The 18,925-nt window shown below is 44.0% G+C and overlaps 2 protein-coding genes across 2 annotated transcripts; one reads left to right on the top strand and one right to left on the bottom strand.

The window, feature by feature from the left end:
• The first annotated feature begins 1,228 nt into the window (after positions 1 to 1,228).
• On the top strand, positions 1,229 to 6,938 carry C1GALT1C1 (C1GALT1 specific chaperone 1). The gene is made up of 2 exons (XM_034425901.2): positions 1,229 to 1,327; positions 5,629 to 6,938. Exon 2 carries the CDS (start codon positions 5,634 to 5,636, stop codon positions 6,582 to 6,584), a length of 951 nt encoding a protein of 316 aa, XP_034281792.2. The 5' UTR covers positions 1,229 to 1,327; positions 5,629 to 5,633; the 3' UTR covers positions 6,585 to 6,938.
• A 179-nt stretch (positions 6,939 to 7,117) lies between these two features.
• On the bottom strand, positions 7,118 to 15,164 carry MCTS1 (MCTS1 re-initiation and release factor). Its single transcript, XM_034425902.3, has 6 exons — positions 14,811 to 15,164; positions 11,929 to 12,081; positions 11,430 to 11,527; positions 10,745 to 10,878; positions 9,616 to 9,683; positions 7,118 to 7,331 (listed from the first exon to the last, which is right to left on the bottom strand). Exons 1-6 carry the CDS (start codon positions 14,819 to 14,821, stop codon positions 7,250 to 7,252), a joined length of 546 nt encoding a protein of 181 aa, XP_034281793.1. The 5' UTR covers positions 14,822 to 15,164; the 3' UTR covers positions 7,118 to 7,249.
• Between the last annotated feature and the right edge of the window lie 3,761 nt (positions 15,165 to 18,925).

Below are 18,925 nucleotides of genomic sequence, written 5' to 3' on the forward strand. Positions count from 1 at the left end.
GAAACTTTGGAAAGAAACCGTTTTTACCGCCCTCCTGACTTATGACCGCAATGAGAAAGGCTCCATTACGGTCATATGATGAGGACTACCTGTATAAAACCTATTCTGCCCAAGATGTGTTTATAAAATCTTTTTTTAATCGGCCGCTGGGAAGGAAGGGGTGACAGAAAAGTCATGCTATGAGCAATTGGAAAGAATGGGGGGGGGGGGAACCTGGAACTTCAATTGCACCATCCTGTCTGCCATTCTCCTGCTTGGTGAGAACTTTAGACATGCTCAGAGATGCCCAACTTCATGCAAATTTAAATTTGGTTGGAAAGACTTCTGTACATGCTCAGAGATCCCCAGAAAGAGGTGAAGTTCTACTTAGGCAAAGATTATTCTGCGCTAAGTGAATGGTTTTTTAAAAAATCCATTGTTGAGGGTTTTTTAAGGCAATAGGAGAGAGAGAGACGGCGGGAGAGAGGGAGGGGGTGAGAGAGGGAGAGAGAGGGGGGTGGGGGAGAGAGAGAGGAAGAGGGAGGGAGAGGGAGGGAGAGGGAGGTGAGAGAGAGAGGGAGGAAGAGAGGGAGGGGGAGAGGGAGGGAGAGAGGGAGAGGGAGAGAGAGGGAGGGGAGAGAGGGAGAGGGAGGGGTGAGAGGGGGAGAGAGAAGGGGGTGGGGGAGAGAGAGGAAGAGGGAGGGAGAGAGAGAGGGAGGTGAAAGAGAGGGAGGGGAGAGGGAGGGAGGGGGAGAGAGAGGGAGGTGAAAGAGAGAGGGAGGGGGAGAGGGAGAGGGAGGGAGAGAGAGAGGGAGGGAGGGAGGGAGGGAGGGAGAGATGGACTGCATTACTCCTAAGAGGAAGCAAATCTAAATAATTGTCTATAGACACTTCCGATGATCAATGGAGTGCCATGGATGCAAGTGGAGAGGGAGGGGGAGGGAGGGGGAGAGGGAGAGGGAGGGGTGAGAGAGAGAGAGAGAGAGAGAGAGAGAGAGAGAGAGAGAGAGAGAGAGAGAGAGAGAGAGAGGTACTGCTGCGGTCGAGTGAGTGCCGGAGGTGTTAACTCCAGCTCCCTTGATTTTCCTCTTTGATTCCTAGAAGCTTCATCCTCTCCCTGCCCCGCCCTCAGGATGGAGGAGGCGTGGCCGGAGGAGACGCGGCGTTTCTGCCTCTTCTGCCCCGCCCGCCAGCGGGAGGCGTGGCCAAAAGCGACGCTTACGCTTCTGTCTCTCCCCTGCCCCGCCTTCCGGGAGGAGGCGTGTCCAAGAGGAGAGGGAGGTTCCGCCATAGAGAGCAAGGGGAGAGAGAGCGGAAGTAGATCCGGATTTCTCTTGCTGGCAGGCAGGTGAGTTGGTGGTGTTGTGGTTCGACTCCGGATTTGGGGGAGGTGGGAGTGAGGGGGGGCTGCTGCATCTCTTTGCCTCGACCTTTCCCCAGCTCTGCTGGTCTTAAGCAGCCCCGTCTCCCCTGAGCTTCCCCCCCCACACATCCTCGCCACCTCTGGGGTTCAGATAGACTGCCCTGGCAGCTGGAGGCTCTACTTCGATTTACACTGTAAAAAAGCTTTTTTTGAGGCCTTATGTGGGGGATTCCCTTCTGTGGTTCTCCATACCCGGGAGGAAAAGCTAGAGGTGGGATACCCTAAAAGAATACTCTGGGCTCATCCTTTCCAGTGCTGAATCACCTTTTGCAGTAACATAGTTGGGAAGGGACCTTGGAGGTCATCTAGTCCAACCCCCTGCTCGCGCAGGACACCTGTATTCGGGATTCGAACCGCCGAACTGCCAAATCTTTCTGATTGACGAGCTCAGTGTCTTAGCCATTGAGCCACCTAGCAGCTTGGGGAAGTAATTTTATTCAATTTGGTTCATTCAATAAATAACCAATCATTTGGTTTTGAAAACTGTCACAGGTAGCCCTCGACTTACAACAGTTCCACTTAGTGGCCGTTCAAAGTGACAGCGTGGGGGAGAAAGTGACTTACGGCCGTTTTTCAGACATACGACCGTTGCAGTGTCCGCGTGATCATGTGATCAATATTCAGACGCTGGGCAACTGGTTTATACTTACGACGGTTGTAGTGCCCCAGGGTCACGTAATCTCCTTTTGTGACCTCCCGACAAACAGAGTTGACAGGGAAGCCAGATTCACTTAACAACCAAGTTACTGACTTAACAACTGCAGGGGTTCACTTAACAACGGTGGCAAGAAAGGTCGTAAAATGGGGCGAAGCTCACTTAAGAAGTGTCTCACTTAATAGAAATTTGGGACTCAATTGTCGTAAGCCGAGCATTACTTGTATTTCTTAAATTAAGGACATAATGGGAGATAATAGATTCCCCAAAAAATATTCAAATTTCCCTGTTTTTAAAATTTCCCAGGCCTTTAAATCAGAGGCTGTTTTTATATAGAGAAGCTCTTTATAAAAGAGCTTTATAAAAGAGCTTTTAAAAGGCCTCATTTCCTGCTACGAATGCAAAAAAAGAAACACAATGTTTTTTCAACTTTAGCAACCTTTAAGATGTGTCAATTTCAATTCCCAGAATTCTCCATCCTGCATTGCTGGCTAGGGAATTCTGGGAGTTGAAGTTCACACTTCTTGAACTTACCTACTTTGACAAATAGTGGTCTATTAGTTGATAGCAGTTTAAATTGCCTTCTGGCTGATCGGTGGCAGGTGTACTTTCTGAAACAAGCCTAATTTTCAGGGCTTTGGTCAAATAAGCCACTCTAAAACCATGATTTATTTATTTTTTTGCAAAAGGGCTGCTTGTTTAAAACTTAGCTAACCACCGTTTGCTCTTTTTAGATTATATTAACAAGCTTGGCTTACTGGAAACAGAAATGATTTCATATTTCTTGTAGGTGTATTAGAGATGGGGGATAAAAAGCATGTCTAAGGAGTAGTGGTCTCCTAAGCTCCCTTTAAAAATTATTTTTCTCCCCCAGAGTTCTGCATTGAAAATGACATATTTTCTCCTGGACCCCTCATTCTATACTCCGTTGTTTAGTTCACATAATGTGTTAGATTTATATTTGCTTTTGGCCCAGTTTGTTTTGCGATTACAGTCATAGTGTGTTTTACACACCCAGTGCATTTCAGTTTAATCAAGGAAATATTTACTTTGTCCAGTTTTTTTACTTAGTTTTGCCTGGGAGTAATGCAAATCCTTCCCTTGATGTCTCTGCCATATACTGTAATATATTGCAAGAAGGACCTAAAGACCTGGGAATGGACATTAACAACTGGGAAACCTTGACCTCCGATCATTCAGCTTGGAGGCTAAAGACGCAGCATGGCCTTCTCCAATTCGAAGAGACACTTGTTTGGCAGGCTGAGGCAAAGAGGCAGTCCCAGAACCGAGAAGCGAAATCTGGGAGATGTATCTGCCCTCAGTGTGGAAGGGATTGCCACTCTCTAGTCACACTAGATACTAGAGCACGATACCATAGTCTCTTGAGACTGAAGGATGCCAATACTGTAATCCATAACTAAGAAATCCACAATGGCTGTTATTTGCAGAGTCCACTTTACCCACCACGGTGTTAACTGAACCATGATTTATGAAATTAATTCAACATTTTAGGCCTGGGTTTACAAAATTGTAGCTTTAGCATGTGAACCCAGATCATTGCTTACGGCCTTCAGAAATTATGCAGGTAGTTCTCCTCTTAAAAACAGTTTGTTTAGTAACCGAAGTCATAATTTTAGGCCTGGGTTTTACAAAATTATAGCTTAGTGTGCTGTGTAAATCAGAGGTGGGTTTCAGCAGGTTCTGACCGGTTCTGGAGAACCGGTAGCGGAAATTTTGAGTAGTTCGGAGAACCGGTAGTAAAAATTCTGACTGGCCTCGCCCCCATCTATTCTCTGTCTCCTAAGTCCCAGCTGATTGGGAAGAAATGGGGATTTTGCAGTGTCCTTCCCCTGGAGTGGGGTGGGAATGGAGATTTTACAGTATCCTTCCCCTGGAGTGAGGTGGGAATGGAGATTTTACAGTATCCTTCCCCTGGAGTGAGGTGGGAATGGAGATTTTGCAGTATCCTTCCCCTGGAGTGGGGTGGGAATGGAGATTTTACAGTATCCTTCTCCTGGAGTGGGGTGGGAATGGAGATTTTACAGTATCCTTCCCCTGGAGTGGGGTGGGAATGGAGATTTTACAGTATCCTTCTCCTGGAATTGGGTGGGAATGGAGATTTTACAGTATCCTTCCTCTGCCATGCCCACCAAGCCACGCCCACAGAACCAGTAGTACAAAAAATTTGAAACCCACCACTGGTGTAAACCCACACGACTGCTTGTGGCGTTGAGAAATTATACAGGCCATCCTTGACTTACAGTAGTTTGTTTAGCGACCGTTCGAAGGCTGCGTTGAAAAACGTGACTTATGATTATTCTACAGTTACGACTGTGGCAGCATCCCCCATCAAAATTCAGACACTTGGCAACTGACTCATATTTATGACAGTTGCAATGCCCCAGGGGTCATGCCATCACCATTTGTGACCACCTGACAAACGAAGTCAAGATCCACTTTAAACGACCGTGTTGGTAACTTAGTTGCCGTGATTCACTTAGCGATGGTGGCAAGAAAGGTCGTAAAATGGAGCAAAATGAATTTGTCTCGCTTGTCGACAAAAAAATTGAGCTCAGTTGTAGTCCTAAATTGATTTTTTAAATGTTATCTAATTCTGGGTTTTATTTAATTGACCAAACTAAGTAACAATTTTAATTAGCAATTTTATGATGTTTGTGTGTCTATATTTTTCTTGACTGTACACCGCCTTGAGTCCTACGGGAGAAAGGCGGTATAGAAATATAATAAATAATAAATAAATAAATAAATAAATAAATAAATAAATAAATAAATAAATAAATAAATAAATAAATAAATAATAAATTGAGGACGACTTGCAGTTTTTAGATTCTCAGTTCATCCAGGTCCTGTTTGTCCCAAAGATGTTTTTTTTCCAAGAGGAAACTCGACTTTCTGGGTTTTTTTCTTTGAAGGCGTTTCGCTTCTCATCTAAGAAGCTTCTTCAGCTCTGACTGGATGGTGGGGGAACGGAAGGATTTATACTCCTTGCAGGCAGCTGGTATTCCTCTGCATCAGGGATGAAATCCAGCAGGTTCTGACAGGTTCTGGAGGACCAGTAGCGGTAATTTTGAGCAGTTCAGAGAACCGGCAAATGCCACCTCTGGCTGGCCCCAGAAGTGGGGTGGGAATGGAGATTTTGCAGTATCCTTCCCCTGCCACGCCCACAAAGCCACACCCACAGAACCGGTAGTAAAAAAAAATGGGATTTCACCCCTGATTTGCATCCTTTGAGAGTCATTGAGGCCCCTTGGAGGTTTATCTGTGTCACCCGAGTACTGCAGATGGGTATGGGGTGGGCTCAACAACTCTCTAAAAGGATGCGAATGACCAAGCTGTCTACAAGGAGTATAAATCCCTTCCATTCCCCACCAGTCAGAGCTGAAGAAGCTTCTTGGATGAGAAGGGAAACGTCTTCAAAGAAAAACCCAAGAAACTCCAGTTGTCTCTTGAAAAAAAACAAACCTTTGAGATGCCCTCGGATGCGCAACCTGTTGAACCTTCATTCAATAATCCTGTATTTTTTTCCCCCCCTGCTCCGTATAATATCTAGAAATCATGTTTCCCGAAAGCGCCTCCTTCGTCAAGGGCATGTTGCTTGGAGGAATTTGCTGCGTCTTGGTGACCCTTCTGGGACACATTAAAACGGGCCACACTACGAAATCTCATGAGCACCGACACCTCCAAGCGCCCAGGAAAGAGGACATTCTCAACCTCTCCGAAGAGAAGCGCCTGGAGCTGGCCCAGAGCCTCCGTGTCTACTGCATCATCCTGGTCAAACCGAAAGATCTGGGACACTGGGCGGCGGTGAAGGAAACCTGGAGCAAACACTGCGACAAAGCCGAATTCTACAGCTCCGAGAACGTCAAAGTCTTCGACTCAGTCGTGCTGAACACGGACGACATGTGGACGATGATGCGCCAAGCGTACAAATACGCCTACGAGAATTACAGCGACGGGTACAACTGGTACTTCCTCGCCTACCCCACCACTTTCGCCATCGTGGAAAACCTCAAGTACTTCTTGTTGAAGCAAGACCCCACCCAGCCGTTCTACACAGGCCAGACCCAATCCTCGGGAGATCTACAGTACGTGAACGGCGCGGGCGGGATCGTCTTGAGCGTGGAATCCTTACGGCGACTCTACCGGGTTTTCCAAGATCCGGATAAGTGTCCCGAACACGGAGGCGTGATTTGGAAACTTTCCGAAGATAAACAGTTGGCCTTGTGCTTGAAGTACGGCGGGGTGCACGCCGAAAACGCCGAAGATTCGGAGAAAAAGGACATTTTCAACACCAAGTCGGTGGGCGCCCTCATTAAGGAGGCCATGGCCAATCACCCGCAGGAGGTGGTGGAAGGGTGCTGCTCAGATATGGCCATCACGTTCAGCGGCCTGTCGCCGAACCACATGCACGTCATGATGTATGGGGTCTACAGGCTCCGAGCCTACGGGCACGCTTTTGACGATGCCTTAACTTTCCTCCCTCCGCCAGACTCCGATAACGACTGAAAAGTGACCCACCACACATGTCGTCTTTTAACATGTGTGTGTGTGTCCCTCGGCAAGCAGCATGTATTGAGGGCAGCTCCAAATTTGAATTTGATTAGCAATTGGTGTTAGCTCTCTCTCTCTCTCTCTCTTTTTTTTTTTTTTTTGGCACAATCTGGTTTTGTAATCTTTGCAAAAGGGGAGGGGGAGGTCCCGTTTTTTAAACCGACAAGCCCTTTTTATACACCTGTGAATGTCACCTGGAGAGAAAGGGGAGGGGGAGAAAAGACACTTCCGAAGATTTCTTTTGTTGACAATTGCGTAGCGGGTATGTAAATATTTAAAATCTACTGTAAATTAAATCTATTTTTGCAACGGGGGGCGTCCTGCGCCTTTCTTTAGCGCGACGCTGGACACCGATGGCCATCACACCAGAGGGGAAAAAAAAGAGAAGAGACAAGCTTCCCTTCTCGGCTTTACAATCGCTAAAGCCGCCTTTCGCATTCTTAAAATCGGCCGCAATGTATATTTTATTTGACAAAGCGAACGGGGACTTCAGCATTCACTTGATTTATTTCGCATTAGCCACAGAACAAAATAAATTTGTACATTCAGGTGCACATTTAAAAACAGAATTACAGAGTAGTCCACGCTGGCAAGCAAGTCGCGTACTTCCAGCCGATTTTTCACTTGTAGGTCTTCATATGCCAAAGGCCGTCATTTAAATAGTGAATATTTTCAATGCCAATCCCTTTGTTGACTTTCTCTCTGGGGAAGGGAAGAGGTGGAAAAGACAAGGAAAGATCAGTTTTCCCGCTCTGGATAAAATGCAAAACGGGCAAATGCTACTCCCTCATAAGTAGTCCTGGGCTTCAATCCGTTTAGTGACCGAAGTCACAACGGCACTGAAAAAAAGGGACTTATCACCGTTTTTCACACTTACGACCGTTGTAGCAGCTCCACAAATCACGTGATTTACATTCGGATGCTTGTCAACTGACTCACAGTTATGACGGGGACAATGTCCCAGGGTCATGCGACCTTCTGACAAGCAAAGTCAAGAGGGAAGCCAGATTCACTTAACAAACCGGGTTACTAACCTAACAACTGCTGTGGTTCACTTCATGTGGCAAGAACAGTTGCATAATGGGGCAGAGCTCACTTCACAACTGCCTCGCCTTTCTCACTTAACAACGTAAATTTGGGGCTCGATTGTGGCCATACGTTGAGGACTACTAGTCTTTATAACCAAGCAGCTGAATGACTTTTGTGTCTTTTTTCAGTACATTTAATCAGCCTACTGATCTTGAAGTTACAAAAATCCTGGGCTTGTTTTCAGCCTTTTAAAAAATATATGCAAATACTGAAGAGAAGGAAAAAAAGGAAGAGGGAAGGTTTAATAGTGGCCTCCGGTCACATCTTATCTCTTGCCCTTTTAAAAGCTCACGTGGGCAGGAGAAAGGATCCAAAGGCTTCAAGACTACATATCTGTCACCAAGTTCAGAAAATTATTGGGAAAATGTCCCAAAGGTGCTTTTTTCAAGAGGCAACTGGACTTTCTGGGTTTTTTTCTTTGAAGACATTTCGCTTCTCATCCAAGAAGCTGCTTCAGTTTCCGATAGAGCTGGAGAAGCTTCTTGGATGAGAAGCGAAACGTCTTCAAAGAAAAAAACCAGAAAGTCCTGTTGCCTTTTGAAAAAGTACCTTTGGGACAATCATGCCCTAGATAGGGGGTCTCCAAACTTGGCAACTTTTAAGACTTGAGGACTTCAACTCCCAGAATTCTTTGCTGGCTGAGGAATTCTGGGAGTTGAAGTCCACAAGTCTTAAAAAGTTGCCAAGTTTGGAGACCCCTGTCCTAGATGATGGAGAATTTCCATAGACATTTAGTGACTGACTCATTTGTTCAGTCCATTGAATGCAGCAGGGTTAAATCCTGAATATACACAGGTGACATATAATGTAGTCGGTCCAGGGAGCAATTCTTTATAAATTATAGAGGAATTACTTTCTGAGCTTGGGTAGGTTTATGCCATTAAGGCTTTTTTAAAAAAAATAAATTATTAAACAAACATTAAAAGCATTGGACATAGTGTGACCATCCCGGTCTTATCATATCTATACATATTTTTAACATAACAAATATAATTACTATTTAACATACAGTACTCTTTTGCTCTTATATACATATCCCTTGTCCTCATTTACACATTTGCCTAAATATTATCCAGTATCCATTTTACAAACCCTAATTCTTTTTTGTTCCAACTCCTTTTCTCCTTTCCAACCATTGGTACACTTTGTTCCAAATTTTATAGTATCCTGTCTTGTCCTTGTTTTTGAGTTCTAGTGTCAGCTGGTCCATTAAGGCATTAATGGAATGAATTTTGCCGTGACCCTACACAGGTTTACGCTAAAGGAAGGTGTTTGAACAGAAATATCCCCATATGGGCTTTTAAGTCTTAAATTAATTCATCAGTTGACATTTAGTTCAACGTTCTCTCAGTTAACATGGTCCTAGGAGTCCCAAATGTGCTTTTTTTCAAGAGGCAACTGGATTTTCTGGTTTTTTCTTTGAAGACGTTTCACTTCTCATCCAAGAAGCTTCTTCAGCTTCTCTCAAGCTGCTTCTGCTCTCAGAGCTGAAGAAGCTTCTCAAGGGAGAAGCGAAATGTCTTCAAAAAAACAAACAAAGTTCAGTTGCCTCTTGAAAAAAGCACCTTTGGGACAACCATGACCTGGATGGCTGAGAATCTTCATAGACATATTGGGAGGATAAAATGAGTTGAAAGAAAACAGCTGTTTCCATACGTTCTTAAGAAGGAAGTTGGAATAAAAATAGAGCCATTCCTTATAGCAATAGACTCTTTTTTTTTTTACTGCAGGCCAACCTCGACGGATAGATCCTTCCTTATTACCTATTCGAACCGTTTGGAAAACATGCAGTCTGCAAAAACTGGCAGGCTCCATTTAGAAACCTTGCAGAGCTAACAGCCTAGGAGCACCCAGTTTAAGAAAGATAACGGTTTTCCTTTTAAAATGTAAGACTCACATATCGTCTGCTGCCATCTTCATGACCCCAACACATAGTGCATGTTGCTTTCCTTCCGCCATTATTGCCTGTTAAAAGTCTGCTAAGGAAAATGTCTTCTGGGTAGTCATTTAAAATCATTATCACGTCAGTAAGTAAAACTACCGAAGGAGCAGCCTTAAAAATGAAAATTGCTAGCGGGCTAAGCAAACCACGCTTGTATTTTATAAGAGCCGTGGTGGAGCAATGGTTAGAATCGGTAAAGAATGAAGGCTAACTCTGCTCAACGCTGCCAGCAGTTCGATTCCCTGGATCCTGACCAGCTCAAGGTTGATTCAGCCTTCCATCCTTCCGAGGTCATGAATGGAGGACCCAGATTGTTGGCCGCAATAGGCTGACTCTGTAAACCACTTAGAACAGGGGTGTCAAACTCAAGGCCCACAGACCAGATCTGGCCCGCGATGTGGTCGGATCTGGCCCATGAGGCCGTCCTGGTCTACCCAGTGTGAATAATAATAATAATAATTTTATTTCTATACTGCCCTTCTCCCGAAGGACTCAGGGCGGTGTACAGCCAATTTAAAAACACAAGACACAACAATGATTAAAAATTAAAATAATTAAATAGATTTGGCCGATTTAAAACCCCAAAAATTTAAAATACCCCAATTTAAAATTATTATGTTGATAGCCCGGCCTGGCGGAACAGGGAATAGGGTCTTCAATGCGCAGCGAAACACCCGGAGGTCGGAGATCTTACGTATTTCCGTGAAGAGGAAAGATCAGGCCAACATAGCTTCAGCCTGGTCTACCTAATGCAAAGAGCTTGGCCAGCAGCTTGGGGACTGGCGTCAAGCTGCCCATGCCCATCCAGTTGGCCACACCCACCTAATGGCCACACCCACCCAGCCCGCCGAGGTCAACCACAGCTCTGATGGGGCCCTCAATGAAATTGAGTTTGACACCTCTGGCCTTCCAATCACAGCGCCACCACAGCTCTAGGTGTTAAGTCTTGGTGGTGAGGTCTTGAATTAAGTCAAAGGTATTTAAAGGGGGAGAGGTCCGTGGTGAAGAAAAGGTTGGGAACCACCGTTCTATCACATTCTGAGAAAGCAATTGCGACCCCCAGACAGCGCTTACTCAAGGATACCACAATCGTATCAGCAGCAGCAGGATAAAGTTTGGCTCCTGGAGACGTCAGGCCAGGGCACATGATATTTGCTCCACTAAGTACAAATTTAATGGCTCCTTTGTCGACTTGTTGATGCGGTAGAATGAAGGGATCTGCGGAGTGGAAAAAAGGTTAACGGGGGAGATAAAACATCCGCGGGGTTGAATCGAGTATCAAGACATCTAAAACACTGTTCGCTTAGCCGAGACCAGCGGGAAAAGCCTTTCCAGAGATATGAGGTGGAAAAGAAAAATTATATCCCCCGACATGCTTTTCTCTCCAATTTTTCTCACAGGCTTTCAAAACACAAACTTACAAAACTTCCTTCTTGAATGGTGCTCTGATTAGGGTTAGATCAGGGGTCGGCAACCTTAAACACTCAAAAAGCCACAAAGGTCCTAACCGGAAGCCCCCCGTTCAATTCTGGAGCCGACCGGAAGTCCGGTTCCCCCACCATAGAGTCTCCTCCTAGCGCGGCGTCCCTTTTCCTCTACCTGTCCTAATTGAAAGCCCTATCAATTGTGGAGCCGACCAGCAACAGGGAGCCGCAGCATAGGAATGAAAGAGCCACATGCGGCTCCAGAGCCACAGGTTGCTGACCCCTAGGCTGGCTGGCTGGCTGGCTGGATAGATAACATAAGCCTTTTTCCTCCAAAATACTTACATTTATGTAGTAACCTCAGTGTGGGATAAAAGGGCCCTTCCCTTTGTCTGAAGAACAGCAGTTCACCATTTACGGTAAGTATTTCTATATGTTCATGACTGAAACATACAAAATTAACACGTGGGTTTTTGTTTTTTTTTTAAGAAACGGAAGTATTTCTAATAACCATTTAGAAATAATCACGAAAGATAAAAGTTTACATTTTTCAAATGGGGCACTGGATAATCTGTAAGCCGCCCCACCTCCCAGAGTTGCCTTATAGGGGAAATGGGCATAATAAAAATTTAATAAATAAAATAACTCTCCAAAATTAATGTTTCCCACTAAACACAAATATCCTGGTAGCCTCCAATTCAGAAAACATCGTGTAAATATTTGCACAGCATTTGTTTTCACTTTGACCGGTGCAATTTCAATCTAGCAATCTATTTCTCACACCTAAAAATTAACAATACAGAACAGAGCAACTTGTGGAAGGAGAAGAAAAGAACGAACTTACCATCGTACTATCTTAACGGGGTCTTTCTTTGGCATAATTTGGTTTAGCCATGGTTCAATACCCGGGAATTGATCTATCAGTTGGTTCTTAATGCCTTTAATCACTGAGGTTTTCAACTGGATGCAGTTTGATACGTTCTCTTTTTCATCAAATCTGACCAACGAATAAAATAATGTTAGAAACAACCTTTGGTCCTTACGTCTTCATCCACTGACATTGCGGTTATGCATATATTTCTTTGCCAACAAAACTGCAGTGGCTAATCCAGATAAAGAAGCAACACAGATTTGAAAGCATTAAAAAAAAAAACCAAAAAACATATGCAGAAGTTCTATTTTTCTCACATTTTACTTCAGATCATCGGTTCAGGATTCCTTCTCAAAGACCGTGTTTATGAATACTAACGTGTATTATTAATATTGATAATAGCAGTCCATTTTAAATGTTTTATCTTGTTTTTAATTGATTCTAATCGCCTAGAATCCCCTCTTGACAAGATGGGAGGCATATCACTTTTACAGATAAATATATTAAAGTAAGGTATGCTGGATCTCGCCAAGTTTAGTATTTTTAATTGATTGTAATCTCCTAGAATCCCCTCTAGACTGGAGGCATATCACTTTTACAGATAAATATATTAAAGTAAGGTATGCTGTATCTCGCCCAGTTTAGTACCACTATAATGCCCAACATCTCCAAAATATTCATTTGAACCCAACCTATCTGGGAAGACAAACTGAAGAGGTGGTAGCTTGTATTCAGAGTGGATAAAAATCTATGATTTTTTTTAAAAAAAAATCAAAAAAATCTGATTTTTTTTTTTTTTATCAAATTTATTTTAATGAAATGCTTTTGGAGTAAAAATCTACCCATAGATCGTTTTCTATTTAAGATACATTAATAATTTAGTTTATTCAGCATGAAACGGAGCTTAGCTATGTAGCATGAGGCTATATATTCTGCAATATTGGGACTGTCGATGAGTCAACAGCGGGTTGGAGGAGGAGCCGCTGCAGGACAGAGATGACAGTTGCTTGTTAAAAATTGTTTTTACTAGTGATTTAAATTGTGTAAAATTAGCCTTTTTACTAGTTTCCTTACGTTGGATTACAAATCCACCCTGCCTGTATTACAGTGAACGCCCTAGAAAGGGGGACGGTCAGAAGTTCTGCCAATGAAACGGATAGTTTATGTTCTGTATGGATGTGGGATTTCCCCCCCACCCTTTAACCAGCCAGGTAATCAGGTGTTATGTAAATATTTAATATATTAATATATCAATACTTGAAGGGCTGTCGCAGCTTGCCTCCTGAAGTTGTAGGTGCTCTAACACTGGAGGTTTTTTAAGAAGAGATCGGACAACCATTTGTCCGGGATGGTATAAGGTCTCCTGCCTTGGGCAAAGCGGTTGGATTAGATTCTAGAAGACCTCCAAGGTCCCTCCCAGCCTTGTGATCCTACTTCTATTCCGAATGCACTGATACTGCATCTCGGTATGGATCTGGGAGCTGGGATGACATTTAGTGGTAGCGGATGGTGTTTTGGGGCAGGGGGCTGGACTAGATGACCTCCAAGGTCCCTTCCATCCCTCTGATTTTACTTCTATACTAACTGCACCCATATTGTCTCTCAGTATGAATCTGAAAGTTAGGGTGAAATTTAGTGGGGGTGACGGTGGGGGGGGGGGTCCCTTGGGCAGGAGGAGGGCTGGACTAGAGGACCTCCCAGGTCCCTCCCAGCCTCGTGATCCTATTCCGATTTGCACTGATATTGAATCTCACTTATGAATCTGAGAGTGGGTGTGCCATTTGATGATAGTGGGGGGTGGGGGTGGGGGTAATTTGGGGGAAGGGGGCTGGACTAGATGGCCTCCAAGTTCCCTCCCAGCCTTGCGATCCCTATTCCGATTTGCATTGATATTGAATCTCACTTATGAATCTGGGAGTCAGGGTGCCAGTTGATGAGTGGGGGGTGGGGGGGGTAATTTGGCGGCAGGGGGCTGGACTAGATGGCCTCCAAGTTCCCTCCCAGCCTCGTGATCCCTATTCCGATTTGCACTGATATTGAATCTCACTTATGAATCTGAGAGTGGGTGTGCCATTTGATGAGAGTGGGGGGTGGGGGTGGGGGTAATTTGGGGGAAGGGGGCTGGACTAGATGGCCTCCAAGTTCCCTCCCAGCCTTGTGATCCCTATTCCGATTTGCATTGATATTGAATCTCACTTATGAATCTGAGAGTCAGAATGCCAGTTGATGAGAGGGGTGGGTGGGGGTGGGGGTAATTTGGGGGCAGGAGGAGGGCTGGACTAGATGGCCTCCAAGTTCCCTCCCAGCCTCGTGATCCCTATTCCGATTTGCATTGATATTGAATCTCGCTTATGAATCTGAGAGCTGAGATGACATTTAATGGTAGCGGAGGCTGTTTTGGGGGCAGGGGGCTGGACTAGATGACCTCAAAGGTCCCTTCCACCCTTCTGATCTTACTTCTAATACTAACTGCACCCATATTGTCTCTCAGTATGAATCGGAGAGTTAGGGTGAAATTTAGTGGGGGTGACGGTGTGGGGGGGGGTTTCCCTTGGGCAGGAGGAGGGGCTGGACTAGAGGACCTCCAAGGGCCCCTTCCCACCCAGAGATTGCCTTTGTTCTCGCAATCAGGCAGAGGATTTCGGCTGGATTTGGCATTTCTGAACCCCCCCCACCCCACCCCCCACCCCCCCAACCCCCCCCCTTATCGCAGTGTTGTTTCACGAAGCCACTTAAGGGGGGGTGGGGGGGATTGGGCCTACTCCTCTCCTCCCAGCCAGGCGGGCAGGCCCCGGATGATGGGAGTTGTAGTCCCTCCCGTCTTCCCCCCCCCCACCCACCCTTGCCCCACTCACTTCTTGAACATCCTGGGGCGACGGGGCGCCGCTCCTCGCGAGGCCGGGCGGAGCGAGGGCTGGGGCGGGGGGAGGACTGGCAACCCCCGGGGGCTCCCGCGTCGTCCCTCCTCGCACGCTCACGCAAGGCCTCTCCGGCCCTCGCTGCTCGTCTGCCCTCCTCGCCGGAAAGGAAACCGCGCGGGCGGGCGGGGGAGGACGACGCGCTTTACGGCCGCCGTCGCAAAACCGCTGGCGCCGAGCGGAGGAAAAAGGCAGCGCCCCGGCCTCCCGAAAGACACGAGAGAGAGTGAGGGAGATCCCCGGGGTTGGCCTCGAAACTACCGTTCCCGGCAGGCTGCGCGCGCCGCGGAGGGGAGGGGGGGGCCGAGCAGGCGCCTTGAGCCCGAGCGGCCGTTACTATGGAGACGCATCCGAGTCGGGCCTAGGCGGCCCGGCTCTAGTTTTTAAAGGGGCCGAGAGAGGTAGTTAGGTAGATAGGTAGGTAGGTATATATATATAGAGAGAGATCTATAGATATATTTAGATTAGGAGATACAGAGAGAGATACAGAGAGAGAGAGGATGGATAGATGATATAATGGATGGATAGATAACAGTAGATTAGGAGAGAGAGAGAGATACAGAGATAGAGACAGGATGGATAGATAGTGGATGGAGAGATAGATGATACAGTAGATTAGGATAAAGAGAGAGAGAGAGAGATAGATACAGAGAGAGAGAGGATAGATGATAGTGGATGGATAGATACAGTAGATTAGATAGATAAATATAGATAGATGATAGATAGATAGATAGATAGATAGATAGATAGATAGATAGATAGATGATAGTGGATGGATAGATAAATGATACAGTAGATTAGGAGAGAGAGAGATACAGAGATACAGAGATGGATAGAGAGAGAGGATGGATAGATGATAGATAGTGGATGGATAGATAGATGATACAGTAGATTAGGGGAGAGAGAGAGATACAGAGATGGAGAGAGAGAGGATGGATAGATGATAGATAGTGGATGGATAGATAGATGATACAGTAGATTAGGGGAGAGAGAGAGATACAGAGATGGAGAGAGAGGATGGATAGATGATAGATAGTGGATGGATAGATAGATGATACAGTAGATTAGATAGATAGATAAATACAGAGATAGATACAGAGATAGGTAGAGAGAGAGAGAGAGATCTATAGAGATATACTTAATAGAGAGAGATACAGAGGTAGGTAGGTAGAGATAAAAGACAGAGAGATAGATATATTTAGATTAGATATATAGAGAGAGGGAGGGAGGGAGAGAGAGGGAGGGAGAGAGAGAGAGAGAATAGATGGGGCTTGGGGCTTTAAATATCACCGGCATGATTTCATGACCTATGGATCTATACTACCCTTTCACTGGGTCCCATTGTTCCTTTTAACAGGGGCGTCCGATGTAAAGTTCATCCAGTGGAATCTAAGCCCAATAGCAGCTTTTATTATTGGTGTTTCTCGACCTTAGCATCTCCTTGAAATTTATTTATGTATTCTGTCAAGGATCTTAGCAACTGCAAGATTTGTGGACTTCCAAGTCTCAGAATTTCCCACTCAGCATGTTTATTCGGGGATCTTTCGTTAAAACCATGGCTTAATGCACTGCGATATTAGTTGGCATCGATGGTACTAGGTAGCAATAGCAATAGCGCTTATATCTACCGCTTCATAGTGCTTTACAGCCCTCTCCTAAGCGGTTTAGAGTCAGCCTCTTTGCCCCCAAAAATCTGGGTCCTCATTTTACCCACCTCGGAAGGATGAATGGTCAAGAGTCAACCTTGAGCCTGGTGAGATTCTAGTTGCCATTTGCTTCCAATCACAAACATTTTCATGTCTAAATAGGTTGGGGCCTAGGGACAGGAAGCAGTGACATTAGCTCTGGAATCAGCCAGAAAGATCTTTATTTCTCATCCCACTAAGTTAATAGAGAATGCAAAGTTGGTTAACCTTAGAAGCTGATTTTATATCCCACTTTTCTTACTTCGATAAACAATTCAAGATGGTGGACATATTAAGACTCTTTCCCTTTATTTTACCCACAATAAACTTATGAGGTGGATTGGACTGTGAGACAGGGACTGTCCCAAAGTCATCAGCCAGCTTTCATGCCTAAGGCAGGACTAGAACTCACTATCTCCTGGTTCTAGCCTGCTGCCTTAAACAGAATTGTCTTTAAGCATGTTATTACATTATTAAAATGCAATATAATTCCTTTTTAAACGGGAAATGTGTTAAGTGGTAACAAAAATCTAGTCTGAAGTTAAGATTATCACTGTTGCATGAGATCATTGGGTTTTTTTCTATCTTAAGAAAAAGGTATTGCCAATGGATAAGTCAATATTTATGAATTAAAAATATTCAAAGTTGAATCTGCAGTTTTTATTTTTAAAGTAATGCATTGGATACACGGGTTCCAGAAACTTCAAAACCAACACAATGAAAATATATTAGCTACCTTTAAGAAAATAAAATTAGAAAGAAATAAGGAAAACCGAAATCAAAATAAATATTTTAATATATGAAGAACATCAAATACAGAGATTACATGACAAAGGCATTCATTCCAAGCCATTGGACCAAGGGGTTAATATAATTAATAGACATGACAGTCCAAAGACAAAATGTAGTTTTTGATAGTACATATTCACTCTTTTCCAAGCTACTTTCATAGTAAAATTGGATAAATCAGAATATAAACAACAAAACTTCAGTACACAGAAGAACTTGAAAAGTGGACATTTTTTTTAATTTATATCCCCATTTCTGTTCTAGTGAACACACAGAACACCAAGAAAAACCCAGGTTAAACATTCACTTTATTAAAAAGATGAAAGAACAAAAAGTCTCCTACAATATCTTGAAATTGATGTCTGTGTGAAAACTGAAACCATATTTTTTTACCTAAAACCAGATCAAGGAGTAGTCAAAAAGGCCACCCTTCAAGAACCCTAAAAATTAATCATTAGTCATTAATATTAAACTGCCCTTTAAAAAAAACAGGAAGTACCCATGGGTGCATTTTAGATGTGAATTTAAAACAAATCAGGAATTATTCTCCTCCATCTCGGTTAATTCCTGGCATCAAGAAGCACCATCTTTATTATAATAATATTATTATATTATTATTATTTTTTATTCATTAAACATGAAACTCAGTCAACTGAACATTTAAAAATGTGTCACAAATACCATTGATTGATGATACGGGTTGCTGCCAGCGTCTTAGGTATCAACCAAGTACCTTCTTAAAATATATGATGTTCCAAGTAGCGGAGTTTTTTGCAGTTCTGCTGGAGTTATTGCAGGAAGCAATAACTGCAACTGAGTTTCATGTTTAATGAATAAAGTATATAATAACCATGTCCAAGAATTTTGCATACCGTGCCCAAGAAGTTTGCAAAATACATCAAGAAGTTGCAGCTTCTTGCTGTAGCACCAGTGGAGGTGCAAAAGGCTGCGCTACTTGGAACAACATACATTTTTAAGAAGATACTTGGTTGATGCCTAGGATGCTGGCAGCAACCCGTATCAGCCATTAGCACCAGTCAATGGTATTTGTGATGCATTTTTGAATGTTCAGTTGACTGAGTTTCATGTTTAATGAATAAATAATAATAATAATAATAATACTTGGTTGATACCTAGGATGCTGGCAGCAACCTGTATCAACCATCAGAGCCAGTCAATATTTGTGATACATTTTTAAATATATTATTATTATTATTATTATTATTACTATTATTATTATTATTATTCATTAAACATGAAACTCAGTCAACTGAACATTCAAAAATGCATCACAAATACCATTGACTGGTGCTAATGGTTGATACGGGTTGCTGCCAGCGTCCTAGGGATCAACCAAGTACCTTCTTAAGATGTACGATGTTCCTGAATAGCGCAGTTTTTTGCAGTTCCGCTGGTGTTATTGCAGGAAGCTGCAATTTGTTGATGTATCTTATAAAATTCTTAGACATGGTACCAAGTGCCCCGATGACAATGGGTATCACTGTGACATGTTTCATCCATAGCCCGTGTAGATGAAACCTGTAACAGTGATACCCATTGTCATTATTATTATTATTA

The sequence above is a fragment of the Pantherophis guttatus genome, chromosome 12, assembly GCF_059756535.1.
Source record: "Pantherophis guttatus breed Tessera chromosome 12, ASM5975653v1, whole genome shotgun sequence".
Classification (NCBI taxonomy): domain Eukaryota; kingdom Metazoa; phylum Chordata; class Lepidosauria; order Squamata; family Colubridae; genus Pantherophis; species Pantherophis guttatus.

Excerpts from the sequence above, each read along its gene's own strand:
- C1GALT1C1 (XM_034425901.2), top strand. The coding sequence starts at position 5,634 with ATGTTTCCCGAAAGCGCCTCCTTCGTCAAGGGCATGTTGCTTGGAGGA.
- MCTS1 (XM_034425902.3), bottom strand. Across the intron at positions 10,879-11,429 it reads ACTGAGGTTACTACATAAAT|ATCCCTTCATTCTACCGCAT; the intron begins GTAAGTATTTTG and ends TCCACTCCGCAG. Across the intron at positions 7,332-9,615 it reads AAGATGGCAGCAGACGATAT|AGAGAAAGTCAACAAAGGGA; the intron begins GTGAGTCTTACA and ends TCCCTTCCCCAG.